General features: G+C 42.1%; 2 protein-coding genes across 2 annotated transcripts in view; both read right to left on the bottom strand.

Moving 5' to 3' along the window:
• The window catches only part of LOC139383512 (collagen alpha-1(XII) chain-like), a 71,937-nt gene extending 68,856 nt beyond the window's left edge, over nucleotides 1–3,081 (bottom strand). Inside the window, exons 1-2 of the mRNA XM_071128077.1 lie at nucleotides 2,887–3,081; nucleotides 1,769–1,877 (exon numbers count right to left, since the gene is read on the bottom strand). Coding sequence (XP_070984178.1) covers nucleotides 1,769–1,838 — 70 coding nt within the window. The 5' untranslated portion in view covers nucleotides 1,839–1,877; nucleotides 2,887–3,081. The remainder of the gene's footprint in view (nucleotides 1–1,768; nucleotides 1,878–2,886) is intronic.
• A 6,641-nt stretch (nucleotides 3,082–9,722) lies between these two features.
• On the bottom strand, nucleotides 9,723–21,852 carry LOC139383274 (cytochrome c oxidase subunit 7A2, mitochondrial-like). The gene is made up of 4 exons (XM_071127720.1): nucleotides 21,694–21,852; nucleotides 18,673–18,762; nucleotides 10,155–10,239; nucleotides 9,723–9,950 (listed from the first exon to the last, which is right to left on the bottom strand). The coding sequence occupies exons 1-4, from the start codon at nucleotides 21,709–21,711 to the stop codon at nucleotides 9,895–9,897; spliced, it is 249 nt and encodes an 82-aa protein (XP_070983821.1). The 5' UTR covers nucleotides 21,712–21,852; the 3' UTR covers nucleotides 9,723–9,894.
• Between the last annotated feature and the right edge of the window lie 93 nt (nucleotides 21,853–21,945).

Below are 21,945 nucleotides of genomic sequence, written 5' to 3'. Positions count from 1 at the left end.
CTGTATGCTGTAATGCTAAGGGAACTAAGGGGTCTAGCCCGAACCACGAAAAACAGCCCCGGATAATTATTCCTCCTCCACCAAACTTTACATTTGGCACTATGCATTGGGGCAGGTAGTGTTTTCCTGGCATCCGCTAAACCCAGATTTGTCCGTCAGACTGCCAGATGGTGAAGTGTGATTCATCACTCCAGAGAACGCATTTCCCCTACTCCAGAGTCCAATGGGGGCGAGCTTTACACCATACCAGCCGACGCTTGGCATTGCACATGGTGATCTTAGGCTTGTGTGGGGCTGCTCGGCCATGGAAACCCATTTCATGAAGCTCCCGATGAACAGTTATTGTACTGACGTTGCTTCCAGAGGCCGTTTGGAACTCTTAGTGAGTGTTGCAACCGAGGACACGCCGCACGCTTCAGCACTCGGTGGTCCAGTTCTGTGAGATTGTGTGGCCTACCACTTTGCGGCTGTGCCGTTCTTGCTCCTAGATGTTTCCACTTCACAATGTCAGCACTTACAGTGTACCAGGGCAGCTCTAGCAGGGCAGAAATTTGACGAACTGACTTGTTGGAAAGGTGGCATCCTATGACGGTGCCACGTTGAAAGTTACTGAGCTCTTCCGTAATGCCATTCTACTGTCATTGTGTGTCTATGGAGATAGCATGGCTGTATGCTCGATTTTATACATTTGTCAGCAACGGGTGTGGCAGAAATAGCCGAATCCACTAATTTGAAGGGGTGTCCACATTCCGTTGTATATATAGTGTAGTTTGATTTTATTGGTGTGCAGAACTCACAGGAGGTATGTTTGTAAATTAATTTGATCAAGATATTGATTGCCGATTCCCTCTTGATTCAAAATAAAACAAATGTTTTGCTGTAATTCTAGCCAGGTAGCTAGCAATTTTATCAAGTTGGATTTAGCCAAGTGGGTAGCCCATCTATAAAAGGGCTACCAATCTCCCAACCTCATAACGAGCTACCAAGAAGCCATTTCAGCCTATCAATCAAGTTTGAGCAAGCTTGGCTAGCTTATCTAACTATCTTAGCTGGCAATTGCAAGACTTTAAAAAAGCAAGCAATTACTAAATGTACTGAATAAGACTCATATTCTATTATTTTACCCATATTTTAGCAAAGATGCAGGCAGGGGCTGGGGAAATGTAACCACTGAATTTAATAGACAGAGCTATGCATGCAACGATTGACAGATATTTAGATTGTTATTTTCAAAACTCTAATGACAAATATATACACAATTGAATAAAATAGCTTTAATTATGGGGTAATGATACTATATACCCATGTGGCAGTTGTACTAAAGGCATACAAGTTTATTAAAATTACAATTTTACAGGTGAAGGCAGTATGCTTAGATAACCTATGCAGAAAATATAGCTTTATTATTTTCTCTTTTTTACATCAAATTAGGCATAATGATTATGTCTCTTGATTCCAGGAAGAAGATGTTTCAGCTAAATTCTCCCGACCACCCCCTACAACATGTACTTTGTGCCCTCAGATTTTGGGGGTGCATGGTGCCCCTGGGTGCAGGGCAAGTCATATCAAGTAAAATACACACAACTGGGTATCATTTTATTAATCATACTGTACAATGCATTATGGTTGTTTCCATGTGATGGTTCTCACACAATAAATACCCTAAATCCTGTAGGTTTATATCAAACAACTAGAGAGAGAGAGAGAGAAAGCGAGCCAGAGTTGGGGGTGGGGGTATGTGAAAAGGGCAGGAGGGAGGCACATTTACCTTGCGCTTCAACGGAGGCGAATAACACTGCAACGAAAGCCGACACGGCCAATGACAGCCTTATCTTCATTTTTAGAAGTTATGGGTCAGCAGCAGCACATTAATGAATCTGAGGAGAGAGTTGCGTTCAAACCCATTAGGTTTAGCTTTGAGAAGAGAATGGGCAAAAAGTCACGAGCCTTTGACAGGGAATATATTAAATGAACGTGACTGAAGAGGCAACATTGGGTTCAAAGGAGTGAAAAGTAACGACCTAATTTTTGTCACCTCATGCATGCGTTGTCTTTTAAATTTTTTCATTTACAAGTCAGTTAATAACACTTTCTTATTTACAATGACGGTCTCAAGAATTATCATAACTATATTAACTCTATTCGTTAATAACCATTAGTTTTTTTTTTTTAAATCACGTACTTTTAGTAAATAATTTAATCATAATTCGACCTGTCGTATAGGCTCGACATTGAAAACGGTTGAGAATTTCGTCAAAAGCAAACCTGCCTGGAATATCAGAAATAGGCTACTGGTCCTACAGGTTGTGCACCCCGCCTAGTGGCACAGGAGCTCATATAGGGCTACTGAAACTGGAAGGACATTTCATTCAGTTATCCCATTTAGCTCCCAGGACCCTCAGAATTGGCCCTTATATATCCTATCATGAATGTCAACTTAATACACATCAGGCCCATAGATAAATAAAAAAATGTAGTATATGTAGTATAAATTACTTTTGCCTAAACAATGTGCCTATTAGCAAATGACTAATGATCAACTAATTTATTTGTTACTTTGGCTAGGCTATTCTAATTCAATGTTCATACTCTAATACAGTATACTTATTGATTCCACACAGGGGTACCGTCATAATCCAACATATATGTTCCTTTATGGGAAAAATACAGGCTGAAGAACTAACCAAGCACAAAAAAAATCTTTCACCTGTCTGGCAGTTATTCACAGAAAAAGAATAAATCAGTCCTTTCATTAGAAAAAGCTCATAAATATAGCACATACAGCTAAGCACAATGTTTGATTAATTGAAAACCATTTATTTTGTATAAATCTTATATTATTTCTAACCCACAGCAAGATAGAAGAAAATAAAATATGTTGCTCACCTGGTCAATCTTAACAGAATAAAATCAAAAAATGTAGGTGCACCCGCCTTGAAGACTCCCCCTTCTAGAAACTGATAGAGAACTTTCAGGAGCTCTGGGTGGACACTTCTCTCTAGCTGGCTACTGGAAGATCCAACAGCATGTGTTCCAGAAAGAAAGTCTCTTTCCAAGTGGGAAGAATCTTTCCACAATCTGCTACTTAATAGGGGGCTGTTCCCAACTCTCATTTTACAATAAGCTCTTACGAAACTCCACTGGTAAACCTCGCAATGGTTTGATATATGAAACATCCCCCAAAGTGGGAATACACTTCTGGAAACTCCATTCTTTTCTGAATTCATTTGGCACATTGATCTTATGAGTTACAAGTGCCTAATGGGCAACCCTAAGGAACTTAACATGTAGGCTATATATACACATATATATTTACATACATACATACTATATATACAGCATCAGTATAAAGCTTGGACACCTACTCTTTCAAGGGTTTTTATTTTGACTATTTTCTAAATTGTAGAATAATAGTGAAGAGATCAACACTATGAAATCACACATATGGAATCATGTAGTAACGAAAAAAGTGTCAAACAAATCAAAATATATTTTATATTTGAGATTCTTCAAAGTTGTCACTTTGCCTTGATGACAGCTTTGCACACTCTTGGCATTCTCTCCACCAGCTGCATGAGGTAGTCACGTGGAATGCATTTCAATTAACAGGTGTGCCTTTTAAAAAGTTAATTTGTGGAATTTCTTTCCTTCTTAATGCATTTGATTGTGTTGTGACAAGGTAGGGGTGGTATACAGAAGACAGCCCTATTTTGTAAAAGACCAAGTCAATATTATGGCAAGACCAGCTCAAATAAGCAAAGAGAAATGACAGTCCGTCATTACTTTAAGACATGAAGGTCAGTCAATGCAGAATATTTCAAGAACTTTGAAAGTTTCTTCAAGTGCAGTCGCAAAAACCATCAAGCGCTATGATGAAACTGGCTCTCATGAGGACCGCCACAGGAAAGGAAGACCCAGAGTTACATCTACTGCAGAGGATAAGTTCATTAGAGTTACCAGCCTCAGAAAATTGCAGACCAAACTAATGCTTCACAGAGTTCAAGTAACGGACACCAACTGTTCAGTGGAGACTGCGTGAATCAGGCCATGGTCGAATTGCTGCAAAGAAATTGCTACTAAAGGACACCAATAAGAAGAAAAGACTTGCTTGGGCCAAGAAACACGAGCAATGGAAATTAGACCGGTGGACATCTGTCCTTTGATTTGACAAGTCTAAATTTTAGAGTTTTGGTTCCAACCGCAGTGTCTTTGTGAGAAGCAGAGTGAGTAGGTGAACGGATGATCGCAGCATGTGTGGTTCCCACCGTGAAGAATGGAGGAGGTGTGATGGTGCTTTGCTGGTGACACCGTCAGTTATTTATTTAGAATTCAAGGCACACCTCACCAGGATGTCTACCACAGCATTCTGCAGCAATATGCCATCCAATCTGGTTTGCGCTTAGTGGGACTATCAACAGTGAAGAGGCAACTCCGGGATGCTGGCCTTCTAGGCAGAGTTCCTCTGTCCAGCGTCTGTTATTGTGCTCATCTTAATGTTTTCTTTTTATTGGCCAGTTTGAGATATGGCCTTTTTTTTGCAACTCTGCCTAGAAGGCCAGCATCCCGGAGTCACCTCTTCACTGTTGACATTGAAACTGGTAATTTGCAGGTATTATTTAATGAAGCTGCCAGTTGAGGACTTGTGAGGCATCTGTTTCTCAAACTAGACACTAATGTACTTGTCCTCTTGCTCAGTTGCGCACCGGGGACTCCCACTCCTCTTTCTATTCTGGTTAGAGCCAGTTTGCAGATTGCAGCTACAATAGTAATTTACAACATTAACAATGTCTACATTGTATTTCTGATCAATTTGATGTTATTTTAAATGGACAAAAATGTGTTTTTCTTTCAAAAACAAGGATATTTCTAAGTGACCCCAAACTTTTGAACGTTAGTGTATACATAAATAAATAATGGTCAAAAAGGTGTCAACTATATTTTTATATTTCATTTGAAGTATTTGTTCAATCAATAAAAATCTGTTGAATTTACCATCCAAAGATCAGTCCGTGGATTTTCTTGTGGATCTTGAGATGTGCTCACTCAGGCAACTTTTACGCATTGAAAATTGTAGTAAACCAAGTTGAGCCACCGATGTTAAAACACACTAACAGTCCAACATTTAATGAAAATTACAAACAACAAAATATATTACTTATTTAGTACCATTTCGCTTGATATAGTAGTGTAGTGTAGTGTGGTTTTCCACTTTAATTTTGAGTGTGACTCCAAATCCAGACCTCCATGGGTTGATAAATTTGATTTCCATTGATAATTTGTGTGATTTTGTTGTCAGCACATTCAACTATGTAAAGAAAAAAGTATTTAATAAGAATATTTCATTCATTCAGATCTAGGATGTATTATTTTAATGTTCCCTTTATTTTTTTGAGCAGTGTAATATATATATATATATACACAGTGCCTTGCGAAAGTATTCGGCCCCCTTGAACTTTGCGACCTTTTGCCACATTTCAGGCTTCAAACATAAAGATATAAAACTGTATTTTTTTGTGAAGAATCAACAACAAGTGGGACACAATCATAAAGTGGAACGACATTTATTGGATATTTACTTAATAGGGGGCTGTTCCCAACTCTCATTTTACAATAAGCTCTTACGAAACTCCACTGGTAAACCTCGCAATGGTTTGATATATGAAACATCCCCCAAAGTGGGAATACACTTCTGGAAACTGCATTCTTTTCTGAATTCATTTGGCACATTGATCTTATGAGTTACAAGTGCCTAATGGGCAACCCTAAGGAACTTAACATGTAGGCTATATATACACATATATATTTACATACATACATACTATATATACAGCATCAGTATAAAGCTTGGACACCTACTCTTTCAAGGGTTTTTATTTTGACTATTTTCTAAATTGTAGAATAATAGTGAAGAGATCAACACTATGAAATCACACATATGGAATCATGTAGTAACGAAAAAAGTGTCAAACAAATCAAAATATATTTTATATTTGAGATTCTTCAAAGTTGTCACTTTGCTGATTAAGTAATTACAGGTCAGGTAGGCCATGTGAACAGCCTTGAACAGTTTGGGTATTATTGAGGCAGTGTTGCCTTTCATTGTAAACGTTTTGAATGGATCTTCGCGGAGTAGAAATGGTCAGTCCAGTTTCCTTAAACCAAATCTAGATTATGTCACTCATTTCATGGTCAGTGAGGCCCTCTAGTGTTTAAAAGCAGTACATACATATAGGACAGCACATTGAAAGTCATCCACGTGCAGAAGTGACCACTAGGCTACAGGCCCAGGGGTTTTTCCCATAGAACAGTTAATTTATTGGTTCATGTGCACAATCAAAGCTAAAAACACACACATATATATATATACACACACACACACACACACACATACACATACATACACACACACACACACACACAGCTCAAAAAAATAAAGGGAACACTTAAACAACACAATGTAACTCCAAGTCAATCACACTTCTGTGAAATCAAACTGTCCACTTTGGAAGCAACACTGATTGACAAAAAATGTCACATGCTGTTATGCAAATGGAATAGACAACAGGTGGAAATTATAGGCAATTAGCAAGACACCCCCAATAAAGGAGTGGTTCTGCAGGTGATAACCACGGACCACTTCTCAGTTCCTATGCTTCCTGGCTGATGTTTTGGTCACTTTTGAATGCTGGCGGTGGTTTCACTCTAGTGGTAGCATAAGACGGAGTCTACAACCCACACAAGTGGCTCAGGTAGTGCAGCTCATCCAGGATGGCACATCAATGCGAGCTGTGGCAAGAAGGTTTGCCGTGTCTGTCAGCGTAGTGTCCAGAGCATGGAGGCGCTACCAGGAGACAGGCCAGTACATCAGGAGACGTGGAGGAGGCCGTAGGAGGGCAACAACCCAGCAGCAGGACCGCTACCTCCGCCTTTGTGCAAGGAGCACTGCCAGAGCCCTGCAAAATGACCTCCAGCAGGCCACAAATGTGCATGTGTCTGCTCATACGGTCAGAAACAGACTCCATGAGGGTGGTATGAGGGCCCGACGTCCACATGTGGGGGTTGTGCTTACAGCCCAACACTGTGCAGGACGTTTGGCATTTGCCAGAGAACACCAAGATTGGCAAATTCGCCACTGGCGCCCTGTGCTCTTCACAGATGAAAGCAGGTTCACACTGAGCACGTGACAGATGTGACAGTCTGGAGACGCCATGGAGAACGTTCTGCTGCCTGCAACATCCTCCAGCATGACCGGTTTGGCGGTGGGTCAGTCATGGTGTGGGGTGGCATTTCTTTGGGGGGCCACACAGCCCTCCATGTGCTCTCCAGAGGTAGCCTGACTGCCATTAGGTACCGAGATGAGATCCTCAGACCCCTTGTGAGACCATATGCTGATGCGGTTGGCCCTGGGTTCCTCCTAATGCAAGACAATGCAAGACCTCATGTGGCTGGAGTGTGTCAGCAGTTCCTGCAAGAGGAAGGCATTGATGCTATGGACTGGCCCGTCCGTTCCCCAGACCTGAATCCAATTGAGTACATCTGGGACATCATGTCTCGCTCCATCCACCACCACAGACTGTGTTGCACCACAGACTGTCCAGGACTTGGCGGATGCTTTAATCCAGGTCTGGGAGGAGATCCCTCAGGAGACCATCCGCCACCTCATCAGGAGCATGCCCAGGCGTTGTAGGGAGGTCATACAGGCACGTGGAGGCCGCACACACTACTGAGCCTCATTTTGACTTGTTTTAAGGACATTACATCAAAGTTGGATCAGCCTGTAGTGTGGTTTTCCACTTTAATTTTGAGTGTGACTCCAAATCCAGACCTCCATGGGTTGATAAATTTGATTTCCATTGATAATTTGTGTGATTTTGTTGTCAGCACATTCAACTATGTAAAGAAAAAAGTATTTAATAAGAATATTTCATTCATTCAGATCTAGGATGTATTATTTTAATGTTCCCTTTATTTTTTTGAGCAGTGTAATATATATATATATATACACAGTGCCTTGCGAAAGTATTCGGCCCCCTTGAACTTTGCGACCTTTTGCCACATTTCAGGCTTCAAACATAAAGATATAAAACTGTATTTTTTTGTGAAGAATCAACAACAAGTGGGACACAATCATAAAGTGGAACGACATTTATTGGATATTTCAAACTTTTTTAACAAATCAAAAACTGAAAAATTGGGCGTGCAAAATTATTCAGCCCCCTTAAGTTAATACTTTGTAGCGCCACCTTTTGCTGCGATTACAGCTGTAAGTCGCTTGGGGTATGTCTCTATCAGTTTTGCACATCGAGAGACTGAATTTTTTTCCCATTCCTCCTTGCAAAACAGCTCGAGCTCAGTGAGGTTGGATGGAGAGCATTTGTGAACAGCAGTTTTCAGTTCTTTCCACAGATTCTCGATTGGATTCAGGTCTGGACTTTGACTTGGCCATTCTAACACCTGGATATGTATATTTTTGAACCATTCCATTGTAGATTTTGCTTTATGTTTTGGATCATTGTCTTGTTGGAAGACAAATCTCCGTCCCAGTCTCAGGTCTTTTGCAGACTCCATCAGGTTTTCTTCCAGAATGGTCCTGTATTTGGCTCCATCCATCTTCCCATCAATTTTAACCATCTTCCCTGTCCCTGCTGAAGAAAAGCAGGCCCAAACCATGATGCTGCCACCACCATGTTTGACAGTGGGGATGGTGTGTTCAGCTGTGTTGCTTTTACGCCAAACATAACGTTTTGCATTGTTGCCAAAAAGTTACATTTTGGTTTCATCTGACCAGAGCACCTTCTTCCACATGTTTGGTGTGTCTCCCAGGTGGCTTGTGGCAAACTTTAAACAACACTTTTTATGGATATCTTTAAGAAATGTCTTTCTTCTTGCCACTCTTCCATAAAGGCCAGATTTGTGCAATATACGACTGATTGTTGTCCTATGGACAGAGTCTCCCACCTCAGTTGTAGATCTCTGCAGTTCATCCAGAGTGATCATGGGCCTCTTGGCTGCATCTCTGATCAGTCTTCTCCTTGTATGAGCTGAAAGTTTAGAGGGACGGCCAGGTCTTGGTAGATTTGCAGTGGTCTGATACTCCTTCCATTTCAATATTATCGCTTGCACAGTGCTCCTTGGGATGTTTAAAGCTTGGGAAATCTTTTTGTATCCAAATCCGGCTTTAAACTTCTTCACAACAGTATCTCGGACCTGCCTGGTGTGTTCCTTGTTCTTCATGATGCTCTCTGCGCTTTTAACGGACCTCTGAGACTATCACAGTGCAGGTGCATTTATACTGAGACTTGATTACACACAGGTGGATTGTATTTATCATCATTAGTCATTTAGGTCAACATTGGATCATTCAGAGATCCTCACTGAACTTCTGGAGAGAGTTTGCTGCACTGAAAGTAAAGGGGCTGAATAATTTTGCACGCCCAATTTTTCAGTTTTTGATTTGTTAAAAAAAGTTTGAAATATCCAATAAATGTCGTTCCACTTCATGATTGTGTCCCACTTGTTGTTGATTCTTCACAAAAAAATACAGTTTTATATCTTTATGTTTGAAGCCTGAAATGTGGCAAAAGGTCCTAAAGTTCAAGGGGGCCGAATACTTTCGCAAGGCACTGTATATATATATATATATATTATTTTTTTTTAAAGCTGTCTGTTTATGACAACATCAGATGTATTGAGATTTTAAAATGAAGACATACACATGGATATGACTTCATATTGTAGTTGTTTTATTATCTATGGTACATTAATTGTACAATCAATAAATATTGATCCCAGGCATGAAACATATTGGCATTATTGACAGGACAAATAATCTCCCAGATCATACATCTGCACAACAGAGAACATTAATGTAGGGATGGACATGGACAAGGGCACTCATGCCTTCTTGGGCATGGCTGCATTGAGGAGTTCATACACGACAAATCCACTTCCTGTGAAGAGATAGGATTTTTTTTTTTAAATAACAGGCAAAGCAAGAAATGTGTGTGAAACTGGCATTGGACTCCACTGTTTGTGGTTAGACATGACTCTAGTCAAGATTACTTCCGTAAAGATGCCATTAACACTTACAATCAAGGTGGGTTAAATCAGGGCTGTACAATTTCACATACCCAATTTCAGGTTAATGCACTTACCAAAGACTGTAAGGGCCATTGTTAGCCTGTACAGAATAGCATCCTTGGCTCCTCCCTTCAGATGGACTGGAATCCCGTTATCTGCCTGCACAAAGAGGAAATTATCATCCGGCATTCAGAAAACTGACAAGCCCTTTAGAGCAACATAAATGAACCAAAATATAAATGATTCTGCCTGGGTACAGGTCTGTTGGTGGTGGCAGTGGTATTTTAAAAATGGCACCACCTGAATATGTTTGTTTATGCATTTCATTCATCAGCACAGCACTATAATTAGACCTGGCAAAGCCCCAAATATTCAGTGGGACATACAATGCCTTGCAAAAGTATTCATCCCCCATGGCATTTTTCCTATTTTGTTGCATTACAACTTGTAATTTTAATTGATTTTTATTTGGTTTCATGTAATGGACATACACAAAATAGTCCAAATTGGTGAAGTGAAATGAAAAAAATAACTTGTTTCAAAAAATTATAGAAAATTAAAAACAGGAAAGTGGTGAGTGCATATGTATTCACCTTTGCTATAAAGCCACTAAAAAGATCTGGTGCAACCAATTACCTTCAGAAGTCACATAATTAGTCAAATAGATTGCACACAGGTGGACTTTAAGTTTCACATGATCTGTCACATGATCTCAGTATATTACAGAACAACTGTTCTGAAAGGCCCCAGCTCTCCAAACAGGTCAGGAACAAAGTTGTGGAGAAGGACAGATCAGGGTTGGGTTATAAAAAAAATATCCAAAACTTTGAACATCCCACGGAGCACCACTAAATCCATTATAAAAAAAATTGAAAGAATATGGCACCTGGGTACAGGTCTGTTGGTGGTGGCAGTAAAATGGTGCCGGAAGAAAAGGCAGCAGTTTTATGGGCGCCCAACTAATTGTGCTATTACGTGGGTTGTTTTCGCGTTATTTGTAACTTATTTTGTACATAATGTTTCTGCAACCGTATCTTACGGCAGAAAAGAGCTTCTGGATATCAGGACAGAGATCACTCACCTCGGATTAGATGAAGATTTTTTCTACAACAAGGAGGATGCACAAGACATTCTCCAAATACCCCACAGGGCTGACATCCCCGTTATTTGCAAGAGGAAGCGACGCAGATACAGAGAACAAAGAGCCGGATGCCTGGTCAGGACCGGGAGAAGGCGAGAGGGAAAGCTGCCGTTACCATCAATACTACTCGCAAACGTGCGAGACAATAAATTAGACGAGGTATGATCACGAATATCCTACCAACGGGACATCAAAAACTATGTTTCATGGAATCGCGGCTGAATGACGACATGGATATTCGACTAGCGGGATATACGCTGCACCGGCAAGATTGAACAGCACACTCCGGTAAGACGAGGGGGGAGTGGTCTGTGCATATTTGTAAACAACAGCTGGTGCAAGAAATCGAAGGAAGTCTCTAGATTTTGCTCGCTTGAAGTAGAGCATATTGTGATAAATTGGAGGCCACTACTTGCCTAGAGAGTTTTCAGCTACACTTTTCGTGGCTGTTTAATTACCACCACAGACAGATGCTGGCACTAAGACCACACTCAGTCAGCTGTATAAGGAAATAAGCAAACAGGAAATCACTCACCCAGAGGCAGCACTCCTAGTGGCTGGAGACTTTAATGCCTGGAAACTTAAATCAGTTCTACCTAATTTCTATCAACATGTTAAATGTGCAACCAGAGGGAAAAACATTCTAGATCACCTGTACTCCACACACAGAGACGCGTACAAAGCTCTCCCTCGCCATCCATTTGGTAAATCTGACCACAACTCTACCCTTCTGATTCCTGCTAACAAGCAAAAATTAAAGCAGGAAGCACCAGTGGCTCGGTCTATAAAAAAAAGTGGTCAGATGAAGCAAATCCTAAACCACAGGACTGTTTTGCTATCACAGACTGGAACATGTTCCGGGACTCTTCCGATGGCATTGAGGAGTACACCACATCAGTGACTGGCTTTATCAATAAGTGCATCGAGGACGTCGTCCTCCGTGACTGTACGTACATACCCAAACCAGAAGTCATGGATTACAGGCAACATTCGCACTGAGCTAAAGGGTAGAGCTGCCGCTTTCAAGGTGCGGGACTCTAACCCGGAAGCTTACAAGAAATCCTGCTATGCCCTGCGACGAACCATCAAACAGGCAAAGCATCAATACAGGGCTAAGGTTGAATCATACTACACTGGCTCCGATGCTCGATGGATGTGGCAGGGCTTGCAAACTATTACAGACTACAAAGGGAAGCACAGCCGCGAGCTGCCCAGTGACACGAGCCTACCAGATGAGCTAAATCGCTTCTATGCTCGCTCAGAGGCAAGCATGAGAGCATCAGCTGTTCCGGGCGACTGTGTGATCACGTAGCTGACGTGAGTAAGACCTTTAAACAGGTCAACATACATAAGACTGCGGGTCCAGACGGATTACCAGGACGTGTAATGTGAGCATGTGCTGACCAACTAGCAGGTGTCTTCACTGACATTTTCAACAAGTCCCTGATTGAGTCTAATACCAACATGTTTCAAGCAGACCACCATAGTCCCTGTGCCCAAGAACACAAAGGCAACCTGCCTAAATGACTACAACCCGTAGCACTCATGTCCGTAGCCATGAAGTGCTTTGAAAGGTTGGTAATGGCTCACAACACCATTATCCCAGAAACCCTAGACCCACTCCAATTTGCATACCGCCCAAACAGATCCACAGATGATGCAATCTCAATTGCACTCCACACTGCCCTTTCTCACCTGGACAAAAGGAACACTAGAATGCTATTCATCGACTAAAGCTCAGCGTAGCTCAGCGTAGCAAGGTTGCCTAACGAGACATGGTGTGATGAAAGAAAAATACAGGAACTCAAATCATTCTGTTCACCTGATTTAGAATTCATCACAATCAAATGTAGACCGCATTATCTACCAAGAGAATTCTCTTCGATTATAATCACAGCCGTATATATCCCCCCCCCAAGCAGACACATCGATGGCTCTGAACAAACTTTATTTAACTCTTTGCAAACTGGAAACCATTTATCCGGAGGCTGCATTCATTGTAGCTGGGGATTTTAACAAGGCTAATCTGAAAACAAGACTCCCTAAATTTTATCAGCATGTCGATTGCGCAACCAGGGGTGGTAAAACCTTGGATCATTGTTACTCTAACTTCCGCGACGCATATAAGGCCCTGCCCCGCCCCCCTTTCGGAAAAGCTGACCACGACTCCATTTTGTTGATCCCTGCCTACAGACAGAAACTAAAACAAGAGGCTCCCACGCTGAGGTCTGTCCATCGCTGGTCCGACCAAGCTGACTCCACACTCCAAGACTGCTTCCATCACGTAGACTGGGATATGTTTCGTATTGCGTCAGATAACAGTATTGACGAATACGCTGATTCGGTGTGCGAGTTCATTAGAACGTGCGTTGAAGATGTCGTTCCCATAGCAACGATTAAAACATTCCCTAACCAGAAACCGTGGATTGATGGCAGCATTCGCGTGAAACTGAAAGTGCGAACCACTGCTTTTAATCAGGGCAAGGTGTCTGGTAACATGACCGAATACAAACAGTGCAGCTATTCCCTCCGCAAGGCTATCAAACAAGCTAAGCGTCAGTACAGAGACAAAGTAGAATCTCAATTCAACGGCTCAGACACAAGAGGCATGTGGCAGGGTCTACAGTCAATCACGGACTACAAGAAGAAATCCAGCCCAGTCACGAACCAGGATGTCTTGCTCCCAGGCAGACTAAATAACTTTTTTGCCCGCTTTGAGGACAATACAGTGCCACTGACACGGCCTGCAACGAAAACATGCGTTCTCTCCTTCACTGCAGCCGAGGTGAGTAAGACATTTAAACGTGTTAACCCTCGCAAGGCTGCAGGCCCAGACGGCATCCCCAGCCGCGCCCTCAGAGCATGCGCAGACCAGCTGGCCGGTGTGTTTACGGACATATTCAATCAATACCAGTCTGCTGTTCCCACATGCTTCAAGAGGGCCACCATTGTTCCTGTTCCCAAGAAAGCTAAGGTAACTGAGCTAAACGACTACCGCCCCGTAGCACTCACTTCCGTCATCATGAAGTGCTTTGAGAGACTAGTCAAGGACCATATCACCTCCACCCTACCTGACACCCTAGACCCACTCCAATTTGCTTACCGCCCAAATAGGTCCACAGACGATGCAATCTCAACCACACTGCACACTGCCCTAACCCATCTGGACAAGAGGAATACCTATGTGAGAATGCTGTTCATCAACTACAGCTCGGCATTCAACACCATAGTACCCTCCAAGCTCGTCATCAAGCTCGAGACCCTGGGTCTCGACCCCGCCCTGTGCAACTGGGTACTGGACTTCCTGACGGGCCGCCCCCAGGTGGTGAGGGTAGGCAACAACATCTCCTCCCCGCTGATCCTCAACACTTGGGCCCCACAAGGGTGCGTTCTGAGCCCTCTCCTGTACTCCCTGTTCACCCACGACTGCGTGGCCACGCACGCCTCCAACTCAATCATCAAGTTTGCGGACGACACAACAGTGGTAGGCTTGATTACCAACAACGACGAGACGGCCTACAGGGAGGAGGTGAGGGCCCTCGGAGTGTGGTGTCAGGAAAATAACCTCACACTCAACGTCAACAAAACTAAGGAGATGATTGTGGACTTCAGGAAACAGCAGAGGGAACACCCCCCTATCCACATCGATGGAACAGTAGTGGAGAGGGTAGCAAGTTTTAAGTTCCTCGGCATACACATCACAGACAAACTGAATTGGTCCACTCACACAGACAGCATTGTGAAGAAGGCGCAGCAGCGCCTCTTCAACCTCAGGAGGCTGAAGAAATTTGGCTTGTCACCAAAAGCACTCACAAACTTCTACAGATGCACAATCGAGAGCATCCTGGCGGGCTGTATCACCGCCTGGTACGGCAACCGCCCTCAACCGTAAGGCTCTCCAGAGGGTAGTGAGGTCTGCACAACGCATCACCGGGGGCAAACTACCTGCCCTCCAGGACACCTACACCACCCGATGTTACAGGAAGGCCATAAAGATCATCAAGGACATCAACCACCCGAGCCACTGCCTGTTCACCCCGCTATCATCCAGAAGGCGAGGTCAGTACAGGTGCATCAAAGCTGGGACCGAGAGACTGAAAAACAGCTTCTATCTCAAGGCCATCAGACTGTTAAAAAGCCACCACTAACATTGAGTGGCTGCTGCCAACACACTGACATTGACACTGACACTGACTCAACTCCAGCCACATTAATACATGTATCACTAGTCACTTTAACTATGCCACTTTGTTTACATACTCATCTCATATGTATATACTGTACTCGATACCATCTACTGTATCTTGCCTATGCTGCCCTGTACCATCACTCATTCATATATCCTTATGTACATATTCTTTATCCCCTTACACTGTGTATAAGACAGTAGTTTTGGAATTGTTAGTTAGATTACTTGTTGGTTATTACTGCATTGTCGGAACTAGAAGCACAAGCATTTCGCTATACTCGCATTAACATCTGCTAACCATGTGTATGTGACAAATAACATTTGATTTGATTTGTTCAACTCCATAGTACCCTCAATGCTCATCAATAAGCTAAGGATCCTGGGACTAAACACCTCCCTCTGCAACTTGATCCTGGACTTCCTGACAGGCTGCCCTGGTGGTGAGGGTAGGTAGCAACACATCTGCCACGCTGATCCTCAACACTGGAGCTCCCCGGGGGTGCATGCTCAGTCCCCTCCCCCATTCTCATCGACGGGGCTGTAGTGGAGCAGGTTGAGAGCTTCAAGTTCCTTGGCGTCCACAACAATAACAAAATAGAATGGTCCAAACACACCAAGACAGTCGTGAAGAGGGCACGACAAAGCTTATTCCCCCTCAGGAAACTAAAAAGATTTGGCATGGGTCCTGAGATCCTGAAAAGGTTCTACAGTTGCAACATCGAGAGCATCCTGGCTGATTGCATCACTGCCTGGTACGGCAACTGCTCGGCCTCTGACCACAAGGCACTACAGATGGTAGTGTGTACGGCCCACTACATCACTGGGGCTAAGCTGCCCGCCATCCAGGACCTCTACAACAGGTGGTGTCAGAGGAAGGCCCTAAAAATTGTCAAAGACCCCAGCCACCCCAGTCATAGACTGTTCTCTCTACTACCGCATGGCAAGCAGTACCGGAGTGCCAAGTCTAGGACAAAAGGGCTTCTCAACAGTTTTTACCCACAAGCCATAAGACTCCTGAACAGGTAATCAAATGGCTACCTGGACTATTTGCATTGTGTGCCCCCTCTCCCCTAACCCCTCTTTTTACACCGCTGCTACTCTCTGTTAATCATATATGCATAGTCACTTTAACTATACATTCATGTACATACTAACTCAATTGGGCCGGCCAACCAGTGCTCCCGCACATTAGCTAACCAGGCTATCTGGATTGTGTCCCGCCACCCCCTCTTTTACGCTACTGCTACTCTCTGTTCATCATATGCATAGCCACTTTAACCATATCTACATATACATACTACTTCAATCAGCCTGACTAACCGGTGCCTGTATGTAGCCTCGCTACTTTTTATAGCCTGTCTTTTTACTGTTGTTTTATTTCTTTACTTACCTATTGTTCACCTAATATTTGTTCACCTAACATTAACATAACATGTAATATTGTTCACCTAACATTTTTTGCACTATTGGTTAGAGCCTGTAAGTAAGCATTTCACTAAGGACCTGTTGTATTCGGCGCACGTGACAAATAAACTTTGATTTGATTTGAGACCACAACAAACCTGCCAAGAGAGGGCCGCCCACCAAAACTCGGACCAGGCAAGGAGGGCATTAATCAAAGAGACCAAAGATAACCCTGAAGGAGCTGAAGCTCCATAACGGAGATTGGAGTATCTGTCCATAGGACCACTTTAAGCCAAGCACTCCACAGAGCTGGGCTTTATGGAAGAATGGCCAGAAAAGTCCTTGCTTAAAGAAAAAAATAAGCAAACACGTTTGGTGTTAGCCAAAAGGAATGTGGGAGCCTCCCTAAACATATGGAAGAAGGTCAGATGAGACTAAAATTGAGCTTTTTGGCAAGGAAAACAAGGAAGCAAGGAAAACGCTAAGTCTGGCGCAAACCCAACACCTCTCATCACCTTGAGAATACCATCCCCACAGTGAAGCATGATGGTGGCAACATCATGCTGTGGGGATGTTTTTCCATCAGCAGGGACTGGGATACTGGTCAGAATTGAAGAACTGATGGATGGTGCTAAATACAGGGAGATTCCTGAGGGAAACCTGTTTCAGTCTTCCAGAGATTTGAGACTGGGACGGAGGTTCACCTTCCAGCAGGATAATGACCCTAAGCATACTGCTGAAGCAACACTCGAGTGGTTTAAGGGAAAACATTGAAATGTCTTGGAATGGCCCAGACCTCAATCCAATTGAGAATCTGTGGTACAACTTAAAGATTACTGTACACCAAAAGGAACCCATCCACCTTGAAGGAGCTGGAGTAGTTTTGCCTTGAAGAATGGGCAAAAATCCCAGTGGCTAGATGTGCCAAGCTTATAGAAGCATACCCCAAGAGACTTGCAGCTGTAATTGCTGCAAAAGGTGGCTCTACAAAGTATAAACTTTCGGGGAGGGGGCTGAATAGTTTTGTCTTATTTCTTGTTTGTTCAGAAAAAATATTTTGCATCTTCAAAGTGGTAGGCATGTTGTGTAAAAAAAAAAAAAAAAATGATACACCCCCCCCAAAATTAATTTAAATTCCAGGTTGTAAAGCAACAAAATAGGAAAAATGCTAAGGGGGTGAAAGCCACTGTATATAACCCCAATTAAAACAACTAAAATGGGTTTTAGCTACTTCTTGGAGAGCAAGGTGCTGCTTGGGAGATGTTATAACTGAACCTAATACAAACGGAAACACATACCATAAACATGTGCCCTTAAAAGGGTCAGGAATTTCTTAGGCTAAAATGCATTTCAACAACAAATTGCAGAGAAGCAGTCATTGCTTTAGCTCTATGATTTTTAAGGCAGAGTGAGTGCCAGCTGTGGACACCATAGAGGTTAGACAAGAATCAGAAAAGCATTCAATATCATAAGTCTGATTTTGCATTGGCTGATGCCTGTTTACGTATCATACTGCATGCAAAAATGTGTTAGTCCAGCCCAAACTATGAGTGAACGTTATGAGCAACCACATACTTATCTTTCAGGCTACAAAGGGGGGAAACAAGATTCTGTTTCCAGAACCTGGGAATAAAGTGCCAACTTTAACCTTAGCATTACCGTACCAATACTGGTCAAACAAGATTCAACACATATTGACTGTCAAATTAGGTAAATAACAATTCTATCCTGGTTTACTTTTAACTTCTGAAAACAGTATTTCAGCTTCGGGAGACAGGTGTTCAGTTCCACATTTCTACTGCTCTTCAGGGGAACTTTCGGCTGCATTGTCACCCGTTTGCCTCGACCCAGGTCTTACCTGGAACAGCTTCTGCTTCTCTTTGACCATGTTGTCCACCTGTCTGCGGGCACTACTGGAGATAGTCCGTCTGGACAGCTGCTGAAGACCCTGAAAAAAAACAGGTGATCAGGAAAAGATACAAATATTTGTCAATGATTACTGAAGTAATATGTGGACCAACTAGTGGCCTATAGCTACTTCTTCTGCTAGATACAGTAGATGAGCCCTGCTTAAAGGATGTATAGTCCTAGACTTATGTTGTTGTTATGGGTTAATTTGTATATATATATATATATATATATATATATATATATATATATATATATTTCACTTATTTTGTTTCAAAACATTGACCCCAACGTCCCCATTACTTATAGAAAGACCCATTAACATTACGAATCAGGTAGAAAAAGCCAGTGAAATACTAGCTCAACAACTACATCGATAAGCCGCATCGCATACAATTGCACAAATAAATGACAGTAATGGTATGGCCACCTGTGACAATGAAATAAACAGAGCGTTTAAAAACATATTAATTTATATCAGAATCTATTGGAAACACTCCCTTAATTTTAATTGAATCATTCTTAAAAAAAATTTAAAAAAAACTCATTACACACTCTTGATTCTCGAGATAGCACTTGTCAAAGTGCTAAGTGCCATTGAAAAAAATAAAGCTATTAAATCAACGCAAACTAATAAGTCACCTGGACCTGACGGGTTCCCATCGGACTTATACAACTACAAAAAATGGTATTACCGCTTTGGAACATTATGAAAATGTGGATTTGGCTGCAATTTCATTTCCTTTGGTAAAAGTATTGCTTTTATAAATTTCAGAACCGGTTGCTTCCATTCCACTGGTCCTTAACATTTTTACTTAATCTCAGGATACAAACTAAATTAAAGCAAAAGTTAACTGAACCCAATTACAAAGACTACTGTCTAATACTACTCTTAAATGTCCCGTTTAAAGTCGTTACAGATCATTTTAGATGCTTAGGAATTACTGTTAAGCCAACCTCATCATACCTCAAGGAAAATCTCATGCGGCAATAGGAAATGACTAAGAAAGACCTGATACAATGGTCAGTTATCAGTTATGGGTCGAATACATTTTATCCAACTGAAATTCCTACATTTTCCCGGTGTATCCCGATTGCTATACCCAAAACTATTTTTAAAGGTGCTGGACACAATGAGCTCAGAGCTTATATGGAATAATAAAAAGCCACAATTCCGTAAAGCCATACTGCAAAAACCAAAAGAACTAGGGGGTTTGGGGCTCCTTAATTTTCAGAAATATTATGGGGCTGCAAACATTTGTAATATGTTTTGGATTCATCCTCATGACTAACTCCAGAGTGGGCAATCGTAGAATCAAATCCTGTATGGCCACATCGTTAAGAGCTATCGTATGCTCTCCCCTTGCAACTGCCTTTGGAAAGAATTACCTGGTCAGACAAACTCAAAGATATTGAATAACCTAACATGCTGACCTCACCGGCCGCGTTGCGTGGTATGGGCAGGCATAAGCTACGGACAACAAACACAACTGCATTTTAATCTATAGCAATTTGAATGCACAGAAATAACATGACGAGATCCTGAGGCCCATCTTTTTAAAGGTACATGTGACCAACAGATGCATATCTGTATTCCCAGTCGTGAAATCCATAGATTAGGGGCAAATTAATATTTCAATTGACTGATTTCCTCATATGATCTTTGAAATTGTTGCATGTTGCATTTAGATTTTTGTTCAGTATAGTTGGTTCAGAGTTCATTTTGATATTTCAGCCTGCGTGTCCTGATCGCATCTAGTGTGGATGGACAAAAATCACCATCCACGTGCCCGGTGAAGTCAGCATGTAAGGCTGAACTTAGAGAGATTCTTCTCTACTCCCCTTAGGTTTGTAACCATCTATTTCCACCATCCCCTGCAGACAAAATTATATATGGAGACAAAATGGTGTGAAATTACTATGACCTCTACAAAGGTGTTACTTTTGCTCAGTGGTGGAAAAGGTACTCAATTAAATGTAATTGCTCAAATTTACTTCGACATTTGATACTTAAGTACAAGTATAAATAATTTCGCCTTATAGTAAGCAAACCACACGGCACCATTAATTTATATATTTTTTTACGGATAGCCAGGGGCACACTCCAACACTCAGACATAATTTACAAACAAAGCATTTGCATTTAGTGAGTCCGCAGATCAGAGGCAGTAAGGAGGACCAGGACTGTTGTCTTGATAAATGTGTGAGATAAAAAAAAAAAAATTAAATCCCTCATCACGCTTGTAGGCGATGTCATGGCAACGTCGGCGAGCAAAACTCATGCGTATAAACACGTCATCGGGTCTAACGTTCGTCACGCCCCAAACTGCGCATATGCAGGCCGTCATATCAAACGCTCTACTTCGATGCAGTTGTTTTTGACGAAAGTAAAAGCTTGTCAGTTTTTCACTTTCAAAAAAAATAGTGGCCCAGTTCTGAAAAAGATCTGGTGTGGATGGGGACCGATTGGTGGAAGGTATATCAGAATTGGGGTACCGATGTATCTAACTATTTATGTGGATATCGCATACAGTGATTGTACCTTTATGACCTTGTGATCAAATAAAACGTATTGTTAAAAAAAACAAGGAAATGTGACTATTCTCATGCGACTTTTAGTAGCCCCCTATGCGACCTCTACACTTGCCCTCACTGTTTTTCACTTCTGTAAATACTTGTTCACTGTAGTTGAGATTAAGGGGCACGCTTTTACTATGTCGAGCTGATTGATTTGCTACTAACGTTAATAGCAAATCAAACTAACAATAAAATACGGTGTGTTCAGATCAGAAGTCTACCTTGATTTTATCAAGACATTTTAAATTAACCGGTGATAGCTAGCATTAGCAGCCTAAGAATGCTAGCTAGTTACCCTGATGTAACTATCTAGGCTAGCTAGTTAATTGAGATGTCAGGTACTTGCAGTAACGTTAGCCATGAAAAGTTCGAACAAATAATATTGAACACTTACCATAAGTTGCTTGTACATTTTGGCAAACGTGTTTATTTCGAGGTGAGTGTGCAAGGACACTTTGAAAACCTAGCCACTGCTTCCGGTGATATCCCAAAATTCTTTGCGGCGAGAAAATTGCTACATTTCCGGTCATGCTCACTGGCTGCTCATTGGTTGGTGTGCGAAGGCTGGACTCTTGATCTTTATTCGATTGCACAAGGCTCGCAAACATTTTACATTGAGTGACAATGGGCGAGCTCGTTTTGCATG

The sequence above is a fragment of the Oncorhynchus clarkii genome, chromosome 25, assembly GCF_045791955.1.
Source record: "Oncorhynchus clarkii lewisi isolate Uvic-CL-2024 chromosome 25, UVic_Ocla_1.0, whole genome shotgun sequence".
Classification (NCBI taxonomy): Eukaryota; Metazoa; Chordata; class Actinopteri; order Salmoniformes; family Salmonidae; genus Oncorhynchus; species Oncorhynchus clarkii.
Note: the sequence above shows the minus strand (reverse complement) of the source record. Positions and strands in the feature narration are given on the sequence as shown.

Excerpts from the sequence above, each read along its gene's own strand:
- LOC139383274 (XM_071127720.1), bottom strand. Across the intron at positions 10,240-18,672 it reads AGAAGCAGAAGCTGTTCCAG|GCAGATAACGGGATTCCAGT; the intron begins GTAAGACCTGGG and ends CTCTTTGTGCAG. Across the intron at positions 9,951-10,154 it reads AATGGCCCTTACAGTCTTTG|GAAGTGGATTTGTCGTGTAT; the intron begins GTAAGTGCATTA and ends ATCTCTTCACAG.